This window comes from Trematomus bernacchii, unplaced genomic scaffold, assembly GCF_902827165.1.
Source record: "Trematomus bernacchii unplaced genomic scaffold, fTreBer1.1, whole genome shotgun sequence".
Taxonomy (NCBI): Eukaryota; Metazoa; Chordata; class Actinopteri; order Perciformes; family Nototheniidae; genus Trematomus; species Trematomus bernacchii.
Window position 1 is genome coordinate 14058322 of NW_022987593.1, and position 26329 is coordinate 14084650.

Genomic DNA, 26329 nt, shown 5'->3' on the forward strand with positions numbered 1-26329 from the left:
ATCAGACAAACAAACATGATGAACTCATAATAAACACCAGCGTGACAGCAAAAGTTCATCCAGCTCAATTTAGTCCGGATTAAAGAGGTTTCAGAGGGGGTAGGGACTATTATGATCTCTCCCAATGGGAATCCAGTGGGGTACCTTGACTCGTACCTCCACCCTTGTATACAAGTCCTTAGATCGGTGCCTGAAGACCGTCCAAGAGCAATAACTAGCTTATCCTCTTGCGACTCCACTATCCCTGCTCTAGTGGTGCTATGCCCCCCCGATCTGGAGCACATAGACTTTTTTCCTCTACCCTTTCTATCCGAAACCACACAGTTAACTGTAGTCCTACTCGACCAGCCTACACACCTCCCATCATGCTCATCCCAACGATGAAACACAGTTTTGCTCTACACTTGCATACCACTGCCCACCCATGATCAATTAGCCTATAATTTTATGTATGCACCCCGGACCGACATCAGCTCCTCCAGCAATGTAGGGAGCCTGTCGCATCAGGTAATGCACGCACCTCGCACCTGCCAGCACATCGTAAACGGCCACAAGCCACGAGAGTGCTTTTAAACAGTCTCTTTTTTAATAGAGACGGCGGTGGTGTGAGTTAAAGTTATAGACAAAAACTGTGATTTTCTCCCTCTGAGTTCACTTCACCAGCTCATGCAGATACGGGGAGGTATTTGACACACATTCCCCGGAGCCGCAGCTGGAGCCGTGTTTTTTTTAGAGGCGCTGGGGGTAATATCTATGGCTGCTTTAGTCAACTGCTAGTGTTGGCCGCTGAAACCCCCGGAATCTCGGCGATTTGTTCATTACAAATCTCTATTTTGATTTCACACAGAAGTTCCACTTTACTGCTGCCCTCATTAAGATCTTTTTAAACATCTCTGCGACTGCCTGTGCGGCACACATGCCCCGAGCAGCAAAACATCTCTGCTACTGCCTGTACGACACACATGTCCCGAGCAGCACACACAGAGGGAACCAGCCAAGACAGAGTCCCTGGATGATCCCCTGGGGTTACTAGCCCCAAATGTTCATTAACCAAAACGAAACGCAGCCGCTTAGCTTCACAGATAATTTTAGGATACCGTCAATCACAGATTCTGGTAAGGCAATGTCCAAATGTAGATTTGAAATCACACTTACCAGTCTCTGAAGATCTGTTGGTATCCTGCCGACAACGCCAATTTGTGGAGGAAACTTCTGTGTAGTAATGCATGGAGTCACCGACTCAGGAAGGAGACACGGTGAGAGTTGGAGCTTTGATGTCAAACACTGATGGGTTTATTCAGAGTATTCGGCCGGAGGATTCACATCACAAATCAAAGAGTCAGAGGTTCTGACCACACGGTAGAGTTGCCACGTCAATTCTGAAGAACCTCTCTCTATGCTAGACCTTTTAACAGGTTCACAGAGAGAAATCAACATCTCTGAAGGAGTAGACTAAACACTGAATCACCTGCGTCCGACGCTCATGCCCTCAAGGATTTCACATCCTAGAGCCCACAAACACCGATAAAGAAGTGCCCCAGTGTTCCCACAACAATTACCCTTCGTGCCAGTCAAGTTGACCGGTCACACACTGGTGACAACAACACATATGGCACCAAGGCCTTTCCTTAAAGGAGATAACACATGTCAGAGTAAAAGGTTAGATATCTAGAAGAATTATTCCTTAACACCGTTAGCATACTGGTTTCTGTTAGGTAACTCCTTTATGTTACAGGATGAATCCTCAGTTTATTGACTTGTTGTTTCTAGTCTCCTCCTGACTGACAGAGTCCTGGAGGTGTGAGTTTCTCCTCTTCAGTGAAGCAGCTTTATTACTGTCTCCTATTGTCGCAGACAAAGTAGCATTAAATGGAAATACTCAAGTAAAGTAAAAGTACCTCGAAATACTTGAGTACTTGAGTAAATGTACTTAGTTACTTCTCACCTCTGCTATGAACCTACGAAGTAGCTGTAGATTAGTTTTGTTGTATCTGTCGGTTGTATTGAGTTGTCTTGTTTTGTGTCAGCTGTAGTTGTGTTGATTATTGCAGAGACCCAGCCGGAGAAGGAGAGCAGCATGGAGGAGAACAAGGAGACCCCTGGAGCTCAGGTCAGTGTGCACTTCATCACAATATATTCCTAATTCCAGCGTTTCCGCCAGGCGGGCGTCTTGCCGTCATTTGACGCCCTTATTCAGCTCGGAACGCCCTGAACTCGAGCCGAGGGCGTCCAAAAGAGTTTTTATCGCTTGAAATGATGAAAAGGACAAGGACATCCCTCTGTTGGAGGGGCAAAGGAGTCTGGTGGGATTATTTTCGCCGCCAGCAAAGCGTGTTCCTGTGACGGAAAGTGTACTGCCGGCGAGCCTTGACGGGGGGTGCCAGTGGAGCACGCGCGTGAACTAGCGAAACTGAGGCTCTGGTAAACTGTGGTAACATGAAGAGCCGTTTGGGAGCCGAAAGAGCCAGCTCTTCTTATGCGGCTTTCACACCAGCGCTTTTCCCTTTCTAGCTCCTAGCGAGAGCTTTTCTGGTTCAGCTCCGGTTTCCCTTTTCAGCTCCCGCTCTGTTCACACCGCCCAGAGTTGCCGCTGCTGCGTCATGACGTCACAGTTTACGTCGCTAATTTTCTCCCACAACAACAACGGGCCGGGGACTGCGTCGGGTCGATGATCGTGTTGCTTTTAATCATACAAAGCCAGATTAAATTAAATAACGACTTCTCCAACCTTATACTTTTCTCCAGAGTGCCGTGGTTCATTGTTTATTCATGTGTTTCAGCGGCATTTACCGACCGCTACAGTGCTGGCTGCTCTTCCACGGGAGTTTATTCTCCCGTTAGCTCCGGGTTAGCTCACACGGCTCTAAAGTATTCACTGTCTGACTGTCACACAAGCAGCTGATACATATCCCCAGTTCCCCTTAAGTGAATGTGTGTCAGTCTGAATTGACGCTGTTTGGCATCACAACGCTGTTATGAAAGTTTCTCTTGGTATAACATGGGTGATGTTAGCATAGCAACCGAAGCTAAACTGACTACTTGCTAAGCCGTTTTCTACAGGCACATTTTACCGGCGTATTTTTCATTATGATTCTACTTGTGATAGTCGGACATGACAACCTGTGCAGCCCATGTATTGATTCCATCCGATAGCTGCTATAATAACAAACAAAACGTCTGCCTGCTCTCCACAATGATCAATAACAGCGAACGGATGGTCAAAGTAAGGTTTCCTGCACGCCTCGACGTAAGAGACGCCGCGTCATAGCTCCGAAGCTCTTGCCTCTGGACCGACAATTTTTTGAAGCTGGAAGTGAACCGCATTCCGGAGCTATGACGCGCCGCCGCTGCGGTGTGAACAGGAAAAAACGGCGCTTTTCCAGCTCCAGCTCCGAGCAGGAGCTGGAAAAGCGCCGGTGTGAAAGGGGCATTAGTGAGCCGAGCCAAATGATCCGACTCACTAAAAAGAGCCGGAATTCCCATCACTAATGCGTAAAGAGATAGTATCTATTAGGGACGGCTCAATTCAAAATTCAAGTCTAGGGTTTCCCACACATAGACTTTACTTGGGCCGCCCAGGTTTAACGGCCACCAAAGTATATTTCGCGACCCATTCATTATTATTTTGTTTGTATCCGTCCGTGAGCACGACACCATCTGCAATCGATTTACTAGTGGACAATGATTCCTCGCTTGCTGTACCTGTTCGCTCTGCTATCGCGTGGAGGGTCTGCTAACAAGCGACCAACAGAAAGGTTCATGTTAATGTTGTTGCACCTCACAAATGCCTAACACTGTTATCCCCAAATGAAAGATCACAACCTGTTTGGAAATATACAATATGAATGCACAATATGGTTAGATATAGGTTAGAACGTTGTTGTATACGATACGATAATACTTTAATTGTCAAATCAAGTCTGAAATGTGACTTGCGTCACAGCAGCTCCATGTGTAACATCAACATAGACAAATAAGACAAACACAATACATGAGAAACAAACAACAAACATGTAACATAACAGCAGGATCAGTGAGAGCTGCTCAAAGAGCCTTCAGCGTGCATCTGATCTGGATTCAGCTCTGTGTTTACTGAGAGGATTGACTCTCTTTTTTCTGTTCTCACGGTCATGGCCTTTCTCCATGGAGATCTTTTCTTGCCAGTCACTTCCTTTACCTTAGTTGGAGCAATGGCATCTATAACATTTTTTATTTTTGAATTAAAATGATCTACTAGCTCATTTACTGAGATGTTAGCAGGGGCAAGTGTGGAAGAAACATTCAGAGTAAACATTTCCCTAGTGCTTTCAGTTAAATATCACTTTGTGGTTACCTCTTTTTGAACATTTGTGTGAACAGAAATAGAGCTCTCGAAGGAATGATCAGAGAGTGCAACATCAGTCACCACAACCTCAGAGATATTCAGACCCTTTGAGATCATTAAGTCCAGAGTGTGCCCCTTATTGTGCGTGGGCTCCGTCACATGCCGAGTCAGTCCATAGTTATCAAGAAACCAAAACAGTTCTTTAGCCCCTCTTTAACTAACTAACTCATGAACTAATTACAGATCCCGTTCACACCGGAATAAGTCCCTGGGGGAGGATTAGGCAAATGAAGCCGCTGACGTCACTTCTTCTTCTTCTGCTTTGGGTTTACTGGCAGGCCGCAAACAACTTCACAGCGTATACTGCCGCCCGAAGTCACCGGAGTTGGGGACTGGCTACTACTGAAGCCTTCCGAGTAAATCGCCAGAACGCCGACACCTCCTCATCTCCACCGCTCCCATGTTTTCTTTTGTGTTGCCATAAATAAGTCTCTCAGCGTTTCTGCGCTGGGCTAATGCTAATGCTAATAATGCTAATGCGAGGATAATAAAATGGTGGCTTCACAAAACTTTTTGGGAGTTTTACGGGGTGTGGTTTGCAATCCGCCCAGCCAATCAGACATAGGAACCTTTTTCTCCCATAAAAGTACCTGCTCTCTAGCAGGGACGGAAAACTGATGGAAAAGGGGGTAAAAAGGTTCTCATTAACTAATTTTAGTTCCGGCTCTTTTTGGTGTGAACGCGACATTTCTGAACTATATCGGAACTAAAGTGGGAAAAGTACTGCGGTGTGAACGCGCCTATTGGTTGTGATGGCAGATGACAGGGTTTTGTTAACCTTCACAAGTTGCTCTCTACTGGTGAGGAAAGCGGCATACCAGTAAATCAGGTATGGATTTACTTCCATTTTGGCCATTTTTGGCACCAAGATGTCTGCTTGTATTGTGTTGAATGCTGCTGAGAAGTCTAGGAAGAGGGCTCTTGCATAGGTGTGACAAATGACAATAAAATAGCGGTATGCAACGTGTGTGAAGCAGAAATCCTGCAGCTCCACCCGCTGTGACGGACCAGTGAGCGGAGCAGAACACACATTAAGAGTTAGACCTAACGCACTTAGCTATTTTATCTACCTCTGGAACAAGCTAAACTAGTTATAAATATATTTATTCTTCACTGTCGGGTCACTCATTACTGGATCAGTGAGCTGCAGGAGATACTGACAGGCTGTCAGGAGAGAGAGAGGGAGAGAGAGAGAGAGAGAGAGAGAGAGAGAGAGAGAGGGGGAGAGAGGAAAAGAGAGTGCTTCCGCTCATTTCTCCCGTGTTATTATCCCAAGTTAATGTAAACTTGAATAATGTACTTCATTTGAATTTAATAATTATGTTGGTTGTTTGTGGAAGCGCATCATGTATCATCTATTGATTCTTTTTTTTTAAATGTTTATGTTTGTCCATCACTTGATGACTTTAATGCTTTGTAGAGACCAACATTACATACATACATGTTGTCCAGTATTGTTAAAGAATTAGTCACATTTAATCAAAAAAATGGTTATGTGGGATGGAATTGCTACCTTCCTTCTTTATCTGGGCTTGGGACTGGCAAAGTGACCCAAAAGAGACACACTGGGTGTTTCTCAATCGCGAGTACGCTTGCTTGGTAGCACATGTCTGCCGAGCATCTTGCTTCAGAAGCGAGGCAAGAATACTTCCTGGCATTCGGAAAACGAAGAGTGGAACACGCTAGCAAGTGTGCAGGTGTGCGTCATATGAGAGGCCCCGCCTTACATTTTCCGCCACAGATTTTGGGGAAATTGGTCCGTGCGTAAAGCATTGTGGGGATTTTAAGACCGCGGAGTCTACTCATGTGCAGCCTCGATATTTCTCCAAACGGAGTTCGCTGGGCTCGGTAGATTTCCAAGTATGCTGGAGATTGGAACAGTACTTCGGCGGCACTCGATGACGTAGTATGCTTGAAATAGTGGCTCTGAAGCAGCTTTACTCGCGATTGAGAAACACCCACTGCAAGCCAGGGCGAGATCAGCGATGGCTTTGCGCATGCAAGATTAATATAGTCTGGACGCGTAGTGTGTCTCTTTTGGGTCACTTTGCCACCTCTCTGCTCGAGTGCAGCTGCCGTGCGAGGCTGCCTGTGAGTGCTTTGAGACGGCGGAGGGGCTCAGCACCCGCTGCTCGTTGAGGAAAGTAACTGCGTAACAATTACATGCTATCACGTCAGATTCTCCAAACACTAGTGCTGGGGGGAAACGATTATTTTGAAAACGATTAATCGGGCGATTATTTTATCGATTAGTCGACTAATCTAACGATTATTTTTCTGTTGTTCGATTAATAAAAAACATAATGTATCTCAAATAAATACCAAAAAATTCTTAATAATATAGTTTTTTTTTTATTGCACAGCAAAATAAGAAATATAGAATAAAATTATACAAAATAAAAAGGCCAGCCTGTTTACTCTTACAGTCCAACAAAGGCCTCATGTCTTTGACGATCACCTGTAAGATAAAACAAATATATTATTATTATTATTATTATTATTAATAACAACACAGCACCTTTCATAGAGCCATGTTGCTTACAGTGTAAGAAGCTTAATTATTACACAATCCAAACAAGGACACAAATAAAAAGGCCAAGTGAAGAAACACCTATAAACTAGCTAATAAATCAGGACAGCCATTCCCTCCTAAAAGATGCTCAAAGGAAGCAAATAATTACTTACTCTCAAGATTCTTTTGCTGAGTTCGGCTGCCTTCTGTGGAGTGCATTGCGCCTCTTTCCCAAGATAGGACGACAAGGTTCTTTGCTTTGTCCTAGAAAACACAACAGCAATGAACAATGGAACAACAGCTATGACAGTGGGGCATATTAAATCTACTCTTAAACTCATTGCAGTGCTATGGTATAATTAGCTTACTTGAAGGCTAACATGGTTACTTTTTAAACAATGTTAAGTCCAACAATGCATTTCATGTTTATCTAAAAGCTTGTAGAGTACTATATCTACACAGTGAAAATGTTTGGTAGTGCAACTCATATGAGCCCTATCACACTTGGATGTGCTGGTGCTCATTTTAATGTTTTCAATGCTCATAAAAACATTAATCCATTCATGACAACTGCGCACCAGCTTATGTGCAGCCCTGGCCTGGACATTGCTTGGCTCCGTTAGTTGACATACATTGATACTATAAACTGACTAACGTTAGTCTAATGTTATGTTTGACTCGTAAACAACCACAACATGAGTTAGCTCTCTGTGCAGTTTGTTCGTTCCGGGTTAGTAGCGGCTAGATAGCGGTGTTCTGCAGACGTAAACTAGCTACCATTCCAGCCAACATTAAATGCTGACAAACGTTAACTTACACACAGCTGGCGCCGCTAGCTAGGTAGCTAACATTAACTACTAACCAACCAAGCACGAACAAACCGCACGGAGAGCTATAAGATAGTTAGCACTACCGAAGTGCACAGAACTCAAGCTGCACAACACACTACACAAACGTGGAATTAATTTAGCCAAAGTTAGTACTTACTTATCGTTGTTCCCTCCACGAGAGACAAGGGGGTGCCTCCGCTTTAAATGCTCCAACATCGCTGTTGTGCTAGTGTGGTATGCCAACTCCATTTGGCAAAGACTGCAAATAACAATGCCTTTGCATTTTGGACTACATTTAAAGTATTCCCATGCTTTTGAAGACCTAGGGCGAGATGTTTTTGTTTGGGGGCTTTTTGCAGGGCTTCGTGCGCAATCCTGTGAGGAGGAGGTGGTAGCCGTTTCAGTCTCCATAGTGTTTAAAGTGCGATTGCGAACTGCTTGTTGTTGTTTTGGGTGACCCACGTGTGTGTGGCGATGCGTCGACGAGGAAATATGTCGTCGACGCGTCGCTACAGCACTACCAAACACCAGAAAGTCTCCAATAACACCAGAAAATGTAGCTGAATTTGTCGCTAGTCGCTTTTGACAAAAAAAAAGTGGCCGGAGGGTTTGGAAAGTCCCCAAGTTGGCAACACTGAATGGAAGATCCCCATAGGCCCCGCCCACTCGATCGGATCGGCGATCGGTATCGGCCGATACTGATTCCGGCGATCGGCCCCAAAATGGGCGATCGGAGCATCCCTAATAATTATATATGATATGTTTTATAATGATTGATCATTAAAGTGTTATCAAAGCTGGTAAAGGTGCAGCTAGTTTGAATGACTTTGTATACTGCAGGGTAGCTTGTGAATTTACTCCAGGTGGAACTAAAGTCTGATTTAACACTTGATTATATTTCACATCATTCATCCACATCTGTAAAGTAACTAAAGGTATTAAATACATGTAGTGGAGTAAAAGTACACCATTTACCTCCGACTTATGTTTACTGCCAACCTAAAAGTACCTAAAAAATAGTAATCAATAATGTATTGAAAAGTTATTTGGCTGATTGTTTTATATTGGCTCAGCCAGGTTATATGGGATGCCCAGTCTACGTACAGATGGGTCACTCATTTTGAAATATTAGTTAGTTTTCTTTTCTTTAATTTTTCATCCTCATGTAGAATGCTATTATGAAACACACATTTGGTTGTTTATAGCATAAAGAACATCTGATTTAATGTGAGGTAGGGAAATAATCATTTGAGTATGAGTCAGAGTTCCCGTTAGAATATTTTTTCGCCGGTCAAAATGTCCGTTAAAGTTGAAATCTTCCGGACAAAAGTAGAAAAGTGCCGGTCAAAGGTCTTCTTTGTTATTTATTGAGCTTTAAAACAAATTGACATGATTCGATATTAAACAAACTAATTATAGTAGATTAACTACATTATTCAAAAGTGTACAGTAATTTACAATAACACGGAGCGCTCTCTCCCTCTCCTGACAGCCCGCCAGTATCATGCAGCTCGTGGATCAGTAATGAGCAGTGTTGGGACTAACGCGTTACAAACTAACGCGTTACTGTAACGCAACTACCTTTTGCGGTAACTAATAACGTTACTAGTTACCTATTCCCATTCAGTAACGCCGTTATAGTTACTGTGATTTAAATGGGTGCGTTACTGCGTTACATTATGTGATCCAACTGAACCGAATCTCCCTGCGGATGTAATTTACAGGCGAATACAGCGATGTCCTCTCACAGTACCATGGAAAAGTGAAAGTTACCAGAGAGGAGTGATGATTGGTTAACGCGGGGTAACATTTCAGGGTAAGCCAATCAGAGACAGAGTTGGGCGGGTCTTGCCTTATGGGGAAAATACACACACAAAAACACTTGCTAACACACACACATACACGGCAACGCCCACCACCAGCACACACACACACACACACAATGGCAGATGCAAGTATCAGCGAGAGCAGCAGCGCATTTACAACTTGGAGATATAACCACTATTTTCAATTTGTGGGGATAAAGGACGCAAAAAATATTACGGTCAAATGTAAACTGTGTGCAGAACAGAAAGCATTGTCCACATCGAATAACATCAATGCCAATCTCTTGAAGCACCTAACTAATGTACATGGGGCTATAAAACTAGTCTTACTGTGCCACAGAACAACACAAAAACTTGTATTTTTATTATTATTTTTAAAGTAAAGTAACTTGTTACTAGTTACTTTTATAATTCAGTAACTAATAAAGTAACTAGTTACTTTTTTGAGAGCAGTAACTATAACTATTACTAGTTACTTTTTAAAAGTAACTTGCCCAACACTGGTAATGAGTGACCCGACAGTAAAACTAAACATATCTATAACTAGTTTAGGTAGTTTGAGAGGTAATTAAAATAGCTACGTGTGATATTCTAACCTGAAGTGTGTGTTTTGTTCCGCTCACCGCTGCAGGTGATCATGCAGAGCTGCGTGTCGACTCGTCAGCAGCAGCTGATCTCTCCCGTCAGATTAGACTTCACTCGCGTTTATGTCCATATCGATCAGATCTAGCTAGTTCTAGCTAATGATATGACTACCTGCTTATTAAAAGACACCTAAACAATAAGCGTCGCTATGCAACCGGGTGAGGCCACAAAGTATAGCGCAGCAGCATTATGCATTTGTTTACATGCCCACCGGAACCCCGAGGCATTACCAACAGATCAACGCACAATCAAACCATACAGGACATCTCTTTCTCCACATTAAGTGTTAGACATTAGAATTGACTATTCTTGTCTGTCACATACTCTTCTTGTCTGTCACATACTCTTCTTGTCTGTCAAATACTCTTCTTGTCTGTCACATAAGTGGCGCAACTGAAGCGGTATTGCGCTAAAGGGGAAATTATTTTTGACCGGACATTTTGACCGGAGAGATTAAGATTTGTCGGTCTTCAGCATATTTTACCGGTCATAGTCCGGTAATTACCGGCTAACGGGAACTCTGGTATGAGTATATAAATATGTAATTTACAACAGCTGTAAAATGCTTGAAAAGTGCTTGGATTTGACTTTGGAAAAGGTGTAAGAACCCTGAGTTATGCTCAGAACATGTTTTTTTTGTTTTTTACAAGGAATACAGATTCATTTAAGTCATATAATACATTAAGTAAGGGATAATGTGCAGCGACGCGGAACATGGATTATGGGGAAAAAGAAACCGAAAGGCAGAAAGGAGACCGAGGGCAAGATGAAGATAGGAGAGAGAAGAGAGAGAATAGGAGAGTAGAGATGAGCTATAGATCGTATAGATATAGAGATCATGTATCTCTAGCTTAATCGGATATATATACTATCGATATATCATATCCTCTCTCTCTCTCTCTCTCTCTCTCTCTCTCTCTCTCTCTCTCTCTCTCTCTCCTCTCCTCTCCTCTCCTCTCTCTCTCTCTCTCTGATTGTGAGTGGACCGGTGAGTATAGCGGAGAGCGATCGTTTAAAAGTTACAACTTTTCAAACCCTTGTTAATAATTCACTTTTCTCTGGGCGATAGTTTATGTCATTGTGCATCACTTGACCGACTTTGGTGTTTTTTGGTGGTGTTGTGTGGTTGCACTGGTGAATTGTTTGTCTAATTGTTTGTCTAGCGGCTGCAGCTGCAGTCACGCCGCCCGGCATGGCGTCCCGTGGCAGCTGCGCCGGGTTGGAGAAGCTGACTCGCAAGCACGCCATCAAGCTCTCTCCACCTGACGGTGTGTCGGTGGAGGAGTGTGGTCTGGCTGTGGGGGCTGTGGTTGGATATGGCAGAGTTAAATCTGCCTCCCGCATGAACAGTGCAGTGGTTATATTTTTAGACTGTACGGAGAAAGCCAACCAGCTGGTGGAGAGCAGGCTAGTGATTTAAAGGGACGATATTACCCGTGCTACCCCTTGTCACTCCTGCAAAAAAAAGTTATCATTTCTAATGTGCCCCCGTTTCTTAGAAACGAGTTGTTGGAGAGAGAGCTGGCTCGACACGGGCAGCTTGCGTCTCCCATTAAGATGATCCCCCTGGGCTGTAAATCCCCGCACCTCAAGCACGTTCTGTCTTTTAGGAGACAGGTGCTGATGGTCCTGAAGAAGGATGAAGGGGAACTTAATCTGGCTCTCAAGTTTAAAATTGATGATTTTGTGTATACTGTCCATGTTACGTCTGATATTTTGAGATGTTTTGGTTGTGGAGCGGCAGGACACTTGATCCGCGCGTGCCCGGAGAGGGCGGTGGACGCGCCCGTGGTGTCCGCGCTCGCAGCCGGCCCGACTGTGTCCTTGCCCGCGGCGAAGCCGCTACCGGTTGCCTTGTCCACGGCCGGGCTGTCAGTCCCGGTCCCTTTGTCCACGGCCGGGCCGCCGGTGCTGGGGTCCGCGCCTGCTGCGGAGCCGCTGCCGGTTGTTATGTGCACGGCCGGGCCCGCGCCCGCAGCAGAAACGCCGGTGGTGGAACCGCAGGTCAGTTGGTCCGTGGCAGAGCCAACGGTTTCACACACAGAAAGCACACAGGCAGGTACACACAGTATCACACACACAGACACTCAGGTCACACAGAAAGCAGATAGTGAGTACACTGCAGCCAGAGTAGCTGAGTCTGTTCTGGAGGATGTTGTAATGGATGAGGATTTATTAAGGTTGCCTGTCAAAAGGAAAAACGAAGAAGTGAGCAAAGGCAGTGTGGCACAGAAAGGGAAGGTGTCAAGGACAGAGTCGCTGTGTTCCTCCTCTCAGCCAGAGGGAGTCTCAGAGGACTCAGAGGACAATGACAGTGAGTCATTCTTTGACATAGTTGAGGTAGAAAAGGGAGAGGAGTACTCTTTCCAGAGGATCAGATCCTTTCTGGTGGAAACTAAGGGGTTGAGGGGGGTGAAGTTAGAGATTTTTTTTGCTGATTTGCAGATTTTTCACAATTCTGCCAGGGCTCTCATGCGGCGCCCAGAAGCCTTAGGGGAACCTGTCTTCAGCAGCCCAGAGAAGGCTAGGTTAAAGAAGATACTTCAGAGGATTAGAGAGGAAAATGCAAAGAATGATGAATAAGTACATCTTGTTTTTATTTTTTCTCTTTTATTTTTCTTCAGCCAGGTTTTCGATTTTGTTAGGATGCAACTATAATTTAATTATGAGTGACATAAAGCTGGGATCTTTAAACATTAACGGTGCTCGTGGGGATGCTAAGAGAGCATCTTTATTTACTTTAGTAGAAAACAAGAGTTTAAATGTGACGTTTCTCCAGGAGACTCACAGCACTGCTGAGAACGAGAGTGACTGGAGGAGGGAGTGGGGGGGGGAGGCTTTCTTCAGCCTTAAGTGCAGCAATAGTGGAGGGGTTGCAATTCTCTTTGCAAGGGGCTTTACACCCTTCTCCTGTACGGTCGATGAGGTCATCCCAGGACACTTGCTAAAAATAAATGCTGAATTTGAAAAAGTTAAAATATGTTTTATAAATATTTATGCTCCCTGTGTGGGCACAGAGAGGCTTTTGTTTTTTGAGAAACTGAAAGATACTCTTAGCACCTGTGATAGTGAGGAGTATCTGTTCCTGGGGGGGGACTTCAACTGCACAGAGAACCCTGTGCTGGATAGGAACCACCAGGAACCGCATGCCGCCTCAAAGAGTGCCTTAATGAGACTTACAGAAACCTTTGAGCTGTGTGATGTGTGGAGGCACTTCCACCCGGGCCAGCGGCAGTACACGTGGGTGCACTCTAGGGATAACCTGTTGTCTCTCGCTAGGCTGGACCGTGTCTATGTGTTTAACCATCACATTAATGTAAGCAGAAGCTGCTCCCTCAGTCCAGTGGGAATCTCTGACCATTCCCTCGTACAAGTCTCACTTTGTATTAATCATGTTAAGTGTAATAGTGCGTATTGGCACTTTAATGCTTCTCTGTTGGCTGACAACCATTTAAAAAATGTTTTTAAGTTTTTTTGGGAAAACTACCGTTTATCTAAGAGTGAGTACAATTCTCTTCAGCAGTGGTGGGATGTAGGTAAAGTGAAAATCAAGCAGCTTTGCCAAGAGTACACTTTCAATGTCACAAAGGACATGGCTAGATCTCTGAGAGCTCTGGAGAAAGAAGTGGTGGAGCTGCAGGGATTGGCAGACTCCACAGGAGAGCGAGAACATGTTGAAGTTTTCAAAAGTAAAAACTCAGCTCTGTCTGACCTGCTGGGGTTTTCTGCTCAGGGTGCTCTGGTCAGATCCCGGTTTCAGAACATCGTGAAAATGGATGCTCCCTCTCACTTTTTCTTTGGTCTTGAGCGTAATGCTGCGTTCACACCGGACGCGATGCGAATATTCGCTTCGCTCTAATCGCTCCTATCGCATCGCTCTAAACGCTGGAGTTTCACCGCGGCTGCCAGCTGTGTTTACTCGCATCATTCAAACAATCCTTCCGTAGAGGCCGGGGCTCCTCGCCATACCTGTTCGTGCTGTCACTCAGGTGTGTCTTGGAAAGTTGTATGGCCAGACATGGTCTGCAGAAGGTAAATGTAATCCACAGGATCAAAAGCATGGTCTCTCAAAATGACGTTTCATAAAGACACGACAAAGTTTAGACAATAATTAGACCAAAAAAAACACAAGACGAACGGAGCATACTGAGACTCGCGGTGACAGGATGCCGTCTCCCTCTGTCTCCTGTATACCAGAGGTGGGAGTAATGCCCCTTTCACACCGGCGCTTTTTCCTGTTCACACCGCAGCGGCACCGCGTCATAGCTCCGGAATGCGGTTCACTTCCAGCTCCAAAAAATTGTCGGTCTAGAGGCAAGAGCTTCGGAGCTATGACGCGGCGTCGCGTACGTCTCTCTTACGTCGAGGCGTGCAGGAAACTAAACCCACCTCCCCTGAACATGGGTCGACTGAAGAGTCTCGTCATGCCTGCCTACAAGCAGTAGCGCTGAGCAAAATGACTAGAAGGCAACCACACACTTATAAAAAAAAACACACTTTATAAAGTCAGGCAACACTAACCCGGCTTCGTGTGATTCTGTTTATTTGTACCATACTTTGACCATCCGTTCGCTGTTATTGATCATTGTGGAGAGCAGGCAGACGTTTTGTTTGTTATTATAGCAGCTATCGGATGGAATCAATACATGGGCTGCACAGGTTGTCATGTCCGACTATCACAAGTAGAATCATAATGAAAAATACGCCGGTAAAATGTGCTTGTAGAAAACGGCTTAGCAAGTAGTCAGTTTAGCTTCGGTTGCTATGCTAACATCACCCATGTTATACCAGAGAAACTTTCATAACAGCGTTGTGATGCCAAACAGCGTCAATTCAGACTGACACACATTCACTTAAGGGGAACTGGGGATATGTATCAGCTGCTTGTGTGACAGTCAGACAGTGAATACTTTAGAGCCGTGTGAGCTAACCCAGAGCTAACGGGAGAATACACTCGTGGAAGAGCAGCCAGCAATGCAGCGGTCGGTAAATGCCGCTGAAACACATTAATAAACAATGAACCACGGCACTCTGGAGAAAAGTATAAGGTTGGAGAAGTCGTTATTTAATTTAATCTGGCTTCGTATGATTAAAAGCAACACGATCATCGACCCGACGCAGTCCCCCCCCCATTGTTGTTGTGAGCTCCGTTGGGGAGAAAATCAGCGATGTAAACGGTGAAGTCATGACGCAGCAGCGCCAGCTGGGCGGTGTGAACAGAGCGGGAGCTGAAAAGGGAAACCGGAGCTGAACCAGAGTGTGTGTGTGTGTGTGTGTGTGTGTGTGTGTGTGTGTGTGTGTGTGTGTGTGTGTGTGTGTGTGTGTGTGTGTGTGTGTGTGTGTGTGTGTGTGTGTGTGTGTGTGTGTGTGTGTGTGTGTGTGTGTGTGTGTGTGTGTGGGGGAGGTTTTCCTTCTATAAAACAGCTGCGGGCAGCAGATACTGTGAGAGTCACAGACATGAATACATAGGTCAAGGCAGACTGGTTCACAGACTCTCCTGTTTTGCCGATCCGGTGCTTGAACAAATAACTCTACACCCCTACACAAGTCAAGTCGAGTATTTTTATCTATGTTAGTCAAGCAAGTCTCAAGTAAAAAAATATGCGACTCAAGTCAAGTCATGTGACTCGAGTCCCCCACCTCTGGTATATACTGTGGTTAGAATGTTGCTGTATCAAATATAATACAAATATAATAAACCCAAACAGTTGGTAAGTAGTATTTTGTTAACTCAAGGTTTATACTAAGTGAGTTTTTATTGTGTTAACTTGTGTATTCATGCTTTTTAGATTGACTTTCTCTCTTTCTCTGTCCGTCTGTTCTAGAAACCGAAAGGAAGAGAGAGACATCACAGCTGTCAGCAATGTGACAAATCGTTTACAACATCTGTAAATTTAAAGCGTCACCTGCGTATTCATACTGGAGAAAAACCGTACAGCTGTGAAGAGTGTGGGACAACTTTCACTAGATCAGGTTCTCTCAAAATACATCACCGTATTCATACTGGAGAAAAACCGTACAGCTGTGAAGAGTGTGGGACAACTTTCACTACATCAAGTCATCTCAAAATACATCAACGTATTCATACTGGAGAAAAACCGTACGGCTGTGAAGAGTGTGGGACAACTTTCACTACATCAGGTGATCTCAAAATACATCACCGTATTCACACAGGAGAAAAACCGTACAGCTGTGAAGAGTGTGGGAAAACGTTCACTACATCAGGTGATCTCAAAATACATCACCGTATTCACACGGGAGAAAAACCGTACAGCTGTGAAGAGTGTGGGAAAACGTTCACTAGATCAAATGCTCTCAAAATACATCACCGTATTCACACGGGAGAAAAACCGTACAGCTGTGAAGAGTGTGGGACAACTTTCACTAGATCAGATTCTCTCAAAATACATCACCGTATTCATACTGGAGAAAAAGCGTACAGCTGTGAAGAGTGTGGGAAAACGTTCACGACATCAGGAGAACTCAAAATACATCACCGTATTCACACGGGAGAAAAACCGTACAGCTGTGAAGAGTGTGGGAAAACGTTCACTACATCAGGTGATCTCAAAATACATCACCGTATTCACACGGGGGAAAAACCGTACAGCTGTGAAGAGTGTGGGAAAACGTTCACTAAATCAGATGCTCTCAAAATACATCACCGTATTCATACTGGAGAAAAACCGTACAGCTGTGAAGAGTGTGGGACAACTTTCACTACATCAGGTGATCTCAAAATACATCACCGTATTCACACGGGAGAAAAACCGTACAGCTGTGAAGAGTGTGGGAAAACGTTCACTACATCAGGTGATCTCAAAATACATCACCGTATTCACACGGGAGAAAAACCGTACAGCTGTGAAGAGTGTGGGAAAACGTTCACTAGATCAGATGCTCTCAAAATACATCACCGTATTCATACTGGAGAAAAACCGTACAGCTGTGAAGAGTGTGGGACAACTTTCACTACATCAAGTCATCTCAAAATACATCAACGTATTCATACTGGAGAAAAACCGTACGGCTGTGAAGAGTGTGGGACAACTTTCACTACATCAAGTCATCTCAAAATACATCAACGTATTCACACGGGAGAAAAACCGTACAGCTGTGAAGAGTGTGGGAAAACGTTCACTACATCACGTGATCTCAAAATACATCACCGTATTCACACGGGAGAAAAACCGTACAGCTGTGAAGAGTGTGGGAAAACATTCACTACATCAGGTGATCTCAAAATACATCACCGTATTCACACGGGAGAAAAACCGTACAGCTGTGAAGAGTGTGGGACAACTTTCACTAGATCAGGTTCTCTCAAAATACATCACCGTATTCATACTGGGGAAAAACCGTACTGGTGTGAAGAGTGTGGGAAAACGTTCACTACATCAGGTACTCTCAAAATACATCTTCGTGTTCACAAAGGAGAAAAACCATAGTGGTTTTAAGAGTGTGGGAAAACTATGAGAGCCAAGCTAGCTGTTTCCTCCTCCTGATGTCCTGAGTGCTGTAGTTATATTTTAAGAGTCTTTCTGAATTGAAGTCTCATTCAAATAAAGCTTATTTCATTCAAATGTGTCTTTTCTTCTGTGAGATATCTTTATGGATTTCCTTATGACTTGAGTCTGATTTTAAAAGTGATTTAATATTTCTGAGTCTGACTCAAGCAACTTAAATGTTTGCTTTTGGGCAAAGTCATCTGAACATTGTGTACTGTGCAAGTAATGTGGCACTCTACCTTTGTCCCTATATTTAGATAAACAAATTAATCCCCATTATTGCATTTAATAATTCATATTTCACGACACACTGTTACTGTAGCACTGACCACTTTATTGTATAAAGTGCATTCAATTGAAAACACCATAGTGTTACAGTTAAATGATGTACAATTATAAATACAATTATGTACATAAAAGTATTTACATATAATAAATAGATAATTAACGCCTACAATATCAGAGAAATTAGAATGTAACAATTGCACTGATGGCTCTGTGTGTTTTTTGTCACCAATATTATATTTGAGTTTGCACTGCCTCCACGGCTATGGTTATGGCATGATAAATGTAAAGCGTCTTTGGGTTCGAGAAAAGCGCTATAAAAATCCAATTTATTATTATCATGATAAGAACTGCTCTGTATTCCTAAAGTTTGACCTTTCTGGCAAAATATTAAATTGATTCAGTATAAATGATGGCAACAGCATAAACTAAGGTAAACACAGGTAAAAAAGCTCAAGTGGATACAAATCAGATGCATGAAACACATTGACTTTTGTAGATCCCAGGATTTATTTTTCATCAGCAGGTATGAATCAAATGTTAGGGTATCAATGACTTCTTGTAAACTAACATTTGTTGTTATGCAAGTCAACAACAACGAGATCTCACTCCACTGCAGAAGAAGAACAGGAATGATCCAGCTATTGAACCCAGTTGGATTCTTTAGGACTTTTTCTGAGCAACCATTCACCTTCATTGATTCAGTATAAAGGATGGCAACAGCAACAACATAAACACAGGTAAAAAAGCTCAAGTGGATACAAATCAGATGTACAATTATGTACAGGGAGGCTGTGGCGCAGTGCATTGGTGTTGGGATCAGGGGAGCACAGGTTCAAACCCCACTGCAGTCAGCATGTCGTGTCCCTGGGCAAGACACTTCACCCCACAGTATTGAGTATGTAAGTCGCTTTGGATGAAAGCGGCTAACATGTAACATGTAATGTAATGTACATAAAAGTATTTACACTTTTTACATTAATGACGTACATATGAATGAAAACTATTTACAATATACATCAAATATAAAAGTCGACATGAAAAATAAACTTCACCTCAAATTGCTCCTGTGGGGATTGCCAACAGTATTGAGCATGTAAGTCGCTTTGGATAACAAGTAACATGTAATGTAATGTACATAAAACTATTTACATTAATAACGTACATATATTTACAATATACATAATAAATATAAAACTCAACATGAAAAATACAAATGATAAACATTTAAATGACTATTTACAATATTTACATAGCAACAGGCCATTGCTTCAACTCGTCAACAACAGCTGTAAAATGTTGGTAACTGTTGTCGACTGTGTTCTCCAGACCCTTTGATGGAGACATCCTCTTCACAGGGCAGAAGACTTTGCGGATGTACTTTTTGTGCCCCTGGGTGGGTTGGCCACAGCACGTGCACGACGGCAGCTTTTGAACCCGGGACACTTTGGCTCCTACTCCCGAGGGCTCGTCCATCCCCTTGCGCTTGTAAAGCGTGGACCTTGCCCAGGATGAGGGAATGCACTCAAGAGTAGTGGGGACAGACACATCAGCAGACGGGGTTGCCTGAATGGCAGGCAGTAAGGGCATTGAGGAGGGGCCAGCAATGGCTGGGGTTGGCTGACTGGCAGGCAGGATGGGGCCAGGGAAAAGGGAGAGAAAAGGGAGGGCACAGGTCTGGCGATGGTACTGGTGGCAGGCAGTATGGGACGTCCAGCAATGGCAGGCACGATGGGAAAGCGGAAAGCCTGCTTTAGACAAGACGGGATCGTCCACCAAAACCCGGTGCTGGATCCTCTCGTACGCCTTCAAGATAGTGGTCTTCTCAGGGCTAGTGTGAGAACCCTGTGGTGACTTCAACCACAGCAGTTTCACCAGCGTGTACATAAGCCTGTTGTTCATTGCACTAATGTGCTGTTGTGCTGGTGCGTAGCGAATGCCCATCTTCACGCGCTGTATCACAGCAGCATCGACAAGGTTGTGCCGTTTAGTGCGGCAGTACAGGGTGTTGCCCCAGTGCGTTCTGTACAGCTGGTTGAACCTCTGATGCTGTTTGTCGTGGTCCTCCACTGCATTCCAGGCAGCCAGGATCGCGTTCCTCTGCTCGGTGACAAGGGACAGCTTGTCATCTGAGCTTGGGAAATGCTTATCTGCAACCTGGAATAACACGTAGGACAATTTTGAAGCGTACCATATTTGTATGCATAGGCCAATTGAAAGGATTAATGTTCATATTTGACATGTTCTATTTCAAGAGGATTCATTTGCTTTTAATTCTAACTGCTTTCCAGTTCCTACGCTTTTTGAAATTGTGCTTTTATTGCTTTTTATTATTAGACGTGTATATTATTGTTATTATTAATGAAAGCGACTACACTTGTGTACCTGGGATCATGTGAGGCAGAGACTTGTATTGTATGTCTATTAACTTAACATGATCATATGAAGGTGTGCCTCGGAAATACTTGTTTACTTAAATGGTGATCAAACTGTTTTGAGACCCACTGAGATAACTAACTAAAAGTTAACCATCTAAACACTGAGAGAGTCCTTTACCTCACTGAGCTGACGTTATCTGACAGGAGAGATCTACAGTTAGTCTAACCATTGAATATTATTATACTGTATACATGTTTTTTTCAGTACAGCTTAACCATGTAGCACATATGTACAATGTGCACATATTGTACTCACACTACCCCACTGCATTCCTTAGATACTCTATTGATATACTGTATTATTCCTATTTTATTTCTACGGGTATACATACTGTATATTTCAACCATATTCGATGTAAATATTGCTATATTTGTAATGTTATAAAATATATGACTTACACTCTGCAGTTGTTAATTAGCTCAGATGCTTCTAGGACTTGTTGGTGTTGGGCGGCTGGCCGATCTTTGACAGATCCGCGAACGACACGTTGGCCGAGCCTCGCTTCACTGGTTTGGCCTGAAAAAGAGAAAGAAAGAAACAAAATGTAAACACACACACACACACACACACACACACACACACACACACACACACACACACACACACACTTCTTGTGCTTATGTCCCCCCACACCTTCCAGACAAAACAATTTACTCTAAGTTACGGGAACCTCTCACCTTCTCACAGGTGCGAGCTCTGTGCCCCTCGAGAAAGAAAAACCTCTCACTTTCTTGCAGTAAATGCCCCTCCATTACTGTCTCTCATGCAGTTATATTTGTGCCTTGCTCACATTTGACTCATTGACACAATGAGTAGGCGACCGATGAGGCGATTTTCTGTCAGAGAGGCTCTGGACAAATGTTTTGAACCAGATGAAGAGGAGATTGAACCAGACATAGAGGACGATGTCTCAGAAATGGAAGACAACAGCGATCCAGACTATGAGCCTGACCAACAGTCAACAGACCAGGAAGAGGCCCCTGAGGGAGAGGCCCCTGAGGGAGAGGCCCCTGAGGGAGAGGCCCCTGAGGGAGAGGCCCCTGAGGGAGAGGCCCCTGAGGGAGAGGCCCTGAGGGAGAGGCCCCTGAGGGAGAGGCCCCTGAGGGAGAGGAGCCCTGAGGGAGAGGCCCCTGAGGGAGAGGCCCCTGAGGGAGAGGCCCCTGAGGGAGAGGCCCTGAGGGAGAGGCCCCTGAGGGAGAGGCCCCTGAGGAAGAGGCCCTGAGGGAGAGGCCCCTGAGGGAGAGGCCCCTGAGTGAGAGGCCCTGAGGGAGAGGCCCCTGAGGGAGAGGCCCTGAGGGAGAGGCCCCTGAGGGAGAGGCCCCTGAGGGAGAGGCCCTGAGGGAGAGGCCCCTGAGGGAGAGGCCCCTGAGGAAGAGGCCCCTGAGGGAGAGGCCCCTGAGGGAGAGGCCCCTGAGGGAGAGGCCCTGAGGGAGAGGCCCTGAGGGAGAGGCCCCTGAGGGAGAGGAGCCCTGAATATTTATTTTTCTCTAAATGTTCATTGAGGAAAACAGTATCAGTGTCTTATTTTATATTCATCACAGTGAATGCAGTGAACGCTGAACTTGATGGGCCCACTGGTGGGTCCGGACCATATACTCTAGTTGAAAGTACACAATGAAACACTAACTTGCTTGTATCAAATCAATACATCCCATACATCATTGGAACGGGAATAATCTCAGCTACAACACCAACTGAAGCATTTCCATCTCCAGTAAACACAGCCTACATGGCAAGCATTTTTATAATATACAGTAATGTAGAGTAAGCACTATGTTTGAACTACCTGCAAAATGATAACATGAAATTCACCCCTGGTGTCATTATGTCTGCCACCCATTGATTCTACTTGCTTTGACTGTTCAAATGAGATGTCAACCATCAAAATGGGATAAGGGGTTCCAGAGATATCACTGTGCAAAACACACCGGTCAATTTTGACCGAAAATAGTATGGGAAGGGGGGTATGACCTAACGCAAGAGAAGGGTTAGATAATATGTTATTATAAATTAATCTACCCTGCACTATTGACATAGCAACAACAATAAAGCTAATGAGCACATGAACGCTTTAATAATAATACAGGAATATAATATAATTCTGAAAATGGTATTCTGCATGTTGAGTATTTTTAGTGTTCCTACTTTGATGTTTTTATGTTGTACTTGTATCTGAATAACGTTTTGAATGCAGGACTTCTACATGTATCATAGTATTGTTGCACTTCTAATCAAAGATCTGAGTACTTCTTCACGACTGAAACCTGATATCATCTGAGGATGCAAAGCAAAAACCATGTGAAGAAACGCTTCACACCTTTTCTGTTCCCACGCTTTCTATACCGCAGCGTGGTAAAGACTTCAGCTCTAAGTGTTGTTACAACCCGGCTCCTGGGCTGCAACAAAAAGCAGGGAGGCGAGACGAGGGGCAAGAATATAACAATTGTTTATTTATAATAAACAAAATAGTGAATGGAACCAGCAACAGGTCCCCGAGGCTGGCACGGAGAGAGTGCCCAGAGGAGTGAGAGAGAGACGTATCCGGCTGGGCTCTCTTCTTGTAGGCTATGAGGTCACGGTATTTACAAATAAACGCAAGATTGATGGCCAACAGCTAACACTATGATCGTCCAATGACAAAGGTGAATGAGTTCAAATACCTAGGACTGTGGTTTGATAGCAAATACACATGGAAAATGCATATTAATCAAGTGGAAACAAAATGCAAAAAAGTATTAAATCTATTACGAGCTGTATCTGGATGCAACTGGGGCTCAGACAAACAAGCATTAATAGACATATACAGATCAATTATGAGGTCCACAATAGACTATGGTTGTATAGTGTATGGAGCAGCAAGAACATCACTTTTATGATAGAATACAATATAAAGCATTGCGGCTGTGTATTGGAGCGATAAAGTCATCCCCTATCAATGCAGTTCTGATAGAAGCAGGAGAGACACCTCTGGAGATCAGAACAGAGAAACTTGCTCTGTCATACTGGGTCAGGGTACAAGGAAGTGGAGAGGAAAATATCACAAACAGAAAACTACAGGATTGCTGGGAATATGCAAAGTTCCAGGGGCGTGGGTTTGGCTGGACGAGTAAGGAGAGAACGAGGGCATGTGGAGTGAAGACCATCACGTTTGCCAAAGCAAGCCCATTTAGCCGTGTTCCCCCATGGCTTTTCCCAGAAGCTAACATATGTGAGTATCGTAGAAAGGAAAAAAGAGTGGCAAATAAATGAAGTGGGAATTAAAACAAGTATGTACCTGAATGAAAAGTACTACAATTACCTCAAAATGTACACCGATGGTTCTAAGAACAAGGAAGAGTGTGTTGGAGTTGGTATATACATCCCAGACTTTAAAATATCGATCTCAAAAAGAGCGTCTGATCAACTATCAGTATACGCAACACAAATGCTGGCAGTAATAATAGGATTACAGTGGGTTGAAGAGGTCAGACCAGATAGGGTGGTGATATGCACAGATTCATTGTCCATATTAAAAAGCATACAGTCAACAACAACTGCCAGAGAAGACATTCTCATAGAACTTAACCACAGCCTGTCAAGACTTCACAGAGGCGGTATGGATCTGCAGTTCTGCTGGGTGCCTGCATGAGGGGGTGAAAGGGAACGAGTGTGCTGATAAATGAGCAAAAAGTGCACTACAAAAGGAAATAACATTACAGTTCAACTTGGAGAAGGAGAAGGAAAAGCAGTCATTAAGAAGAAAGGGATGGAGATCTGGCAGAAAAGGTGGGAGAAAGACCAGAAAGGCAAAGAGTATCATAAAGTTCAAAAGACAATCACAATTAATATTTATAAAGAAAGAAACAGAAGGGAGGAAATCACGATAGCTAGACTCAGACTGGATCACACAGCATTGAATGGTACGCTGTATATCATGGGGGAAAGTGACAGTGCCAAGTGTAGGAGCTGTGGAGTTAAAGAACATGTGGAACATATCTTGTTACATTGGGTCATCTATAAAGCTGGAAGAGGAAAACTAAAGGCTAAAGTTTTAGAGGCAGAGAGGGAATGGAGTGTGGTTGGTGTTCTGGGAACAGAAGGAGTAAGAGCTACCAGAAAGGCACTGTTTACCTTTCTGAGGGAAACTGGGGTAGGAAACATAATGTAACATTAGGTCAGGAAAGATCATAGATTTTTATTTTGTTTTTTATTTATTTTATGTTATTTGTTGACTTATTTATTTTTTGTTTAGATCAGATAGATACGTCCATGAGAGATGGAATGATATGATGATTCAATCACACTCATGTACAGTAGGTGGCGGTATGCACCTTTAAAGTTCTTTGCAATCCGCCAAAAACCGAGAGAAGAAGAAGAAGAAGAAGAAGAAGAAGAAGAAGAAGAAGAAGAAGAAGAAGAAGAAGAAGAAGAAGAAGAAGAAGAAGAGGTGAGTGAATTAGACACCTGCAGAGGTTTCATTAAGTGTATTTACACCAGCTTAGTTTACAGTTAATCAGGAATCAGAAGTGTGAATTGAATGGTACGCTGTAAATCATGGGGAAAAGTGACAGTGCCAAGTGTAGGAGCTGTGGAGTTAAAGAACATGTGGAACATATCTTGTTACATTGGGTCATCTATAAAGCTGAAAGAGAACTGTTTCTGAGGGAAACTGGGGTAGGAAAAATAATGTAACAGGTCAGGAAAGTTCATAGATTTTTATTTTGTTTTTTGTTGATTTATTTATTTTTTGTTTAGATCATAGATAGATACGTCCATGAGTTAAGAGATGGAATGATATGATGATTCAATCACACTCATGTACAGTGGCGGTATGCACCTTTAAAGTTCTTTGCAATCCGCCAAAAACCGAGAGAAGTCGAAGAAGAGGTGAGTGGATTAGACACCTGCAGAGGTTTCATTAAGTGTATTTACACCAGCTTAGTTTACAGTTAATCAGGAATCAGAAGTGTGAAGGACCAGGGTACGCAAAAATCAGGAATGCAGGTTGAGGTGCAAAAATAAGGATTTTATTTACCCAATATATGTACAGTTTTAAGATGGGTAATAAAATCAATTAGGTTTAAACAAAAAGATGTAGATATAAACATACACAATCTAGCATTTAACGCATAAACAAAACGTCACAAAAATGGGTGACATCCTGTGTGCTCTTCTGCCCAAGAGCAACTCACATACCCCCCTCATCTCCACACTGCAGGAATGTATAGCCCTACTGGCCAGTCCATTGTTGCGTGCAGGGGGGACAGGCTCTAAAAAAAAGGGTGGCTTAAATGGAGTGGCCTCTTTAAACACCCCTCAGGGTTTGAGAGGAATGGCGTAGTCCAATTAGCTGACACATCTATGAAGGCAAGTGTTTTCCATCAGCGCAGCCTTTGACCAGGAGCAAGGTGAGCTGTAAGACACTGACAATATGATTACACACAACACAATTAACAATAGCTATTTTAAACAACATTCCGTGCACTCAATCTAGCAAAAACAAAGCTGTTTCAAATCAATGTGTCTGTGTATGTCTGATGTAAACAAAAGCATAACCTTTAGGATGTGTGTTCGTTTGTGAGGCTTGTAGCCCTCACAAGAAGTTATCTTATTTAACACAACAGCTGTAATCTTGGAAGAAAGAAACTCACAAAAAAACTTAATGTGCGACAAAAATAGTCTCAAATTATCTTTAAATAAAGGCTAAAAGCCATCGGATAAGAGCTAAAGTCTAAAAGCTATCGGCTAACAGCTAAAGTCTAACTGCTATCGTCTAAAAGCTATCGCTAGCAGCTAACGGCTAACGGCTAACAGCTAACGGCTAACAGCTACAGTTATTATTCTAGTTCGGCTCTGGGTGAGTAACAGTTTATTTGTAATGCTCAGCTGACTTTATGTTAGTTATTTATTACACCAGTTGT

The 26329-nt window shown here is 43.6% G+C and overlaps 2 protein-coding genes across 2 annotated transcripts in view; one reads left to right on the forward strand and one right to left on the reverse strand.

The window, feature by feature from the left end:
• Positions 1-26329, reverse strand: part of LOC117481734 (E3 ubiquitin-protein ligase TRIM39-like) — a 937572-nt gene that overhangs the window by 409245 nt on the left and 501998 nt on the right. The gene's annotated exons all lie outside the window — the stretch shown is intronic.
• Positions 2057-26329, forward strand: part of LOC117481726 (zinc finger protein 239-like) — an 85569-nt gene continuing 61296 nt past the window's right edge. The window contains exons 1-2 of the mRNA XM_034129579.1: positions 2057-2110; positions 16023-17563. Coding sequence (XP_033985470.1) covers positions 2078-2110; positions 16023-17563 — 1574 coding nt within the window. The 5' untranslated portion in view covers positions 2057-2077. The remainder of the gene's footprint in view (positions 2111-16022; positions 17564-26329) is intronic.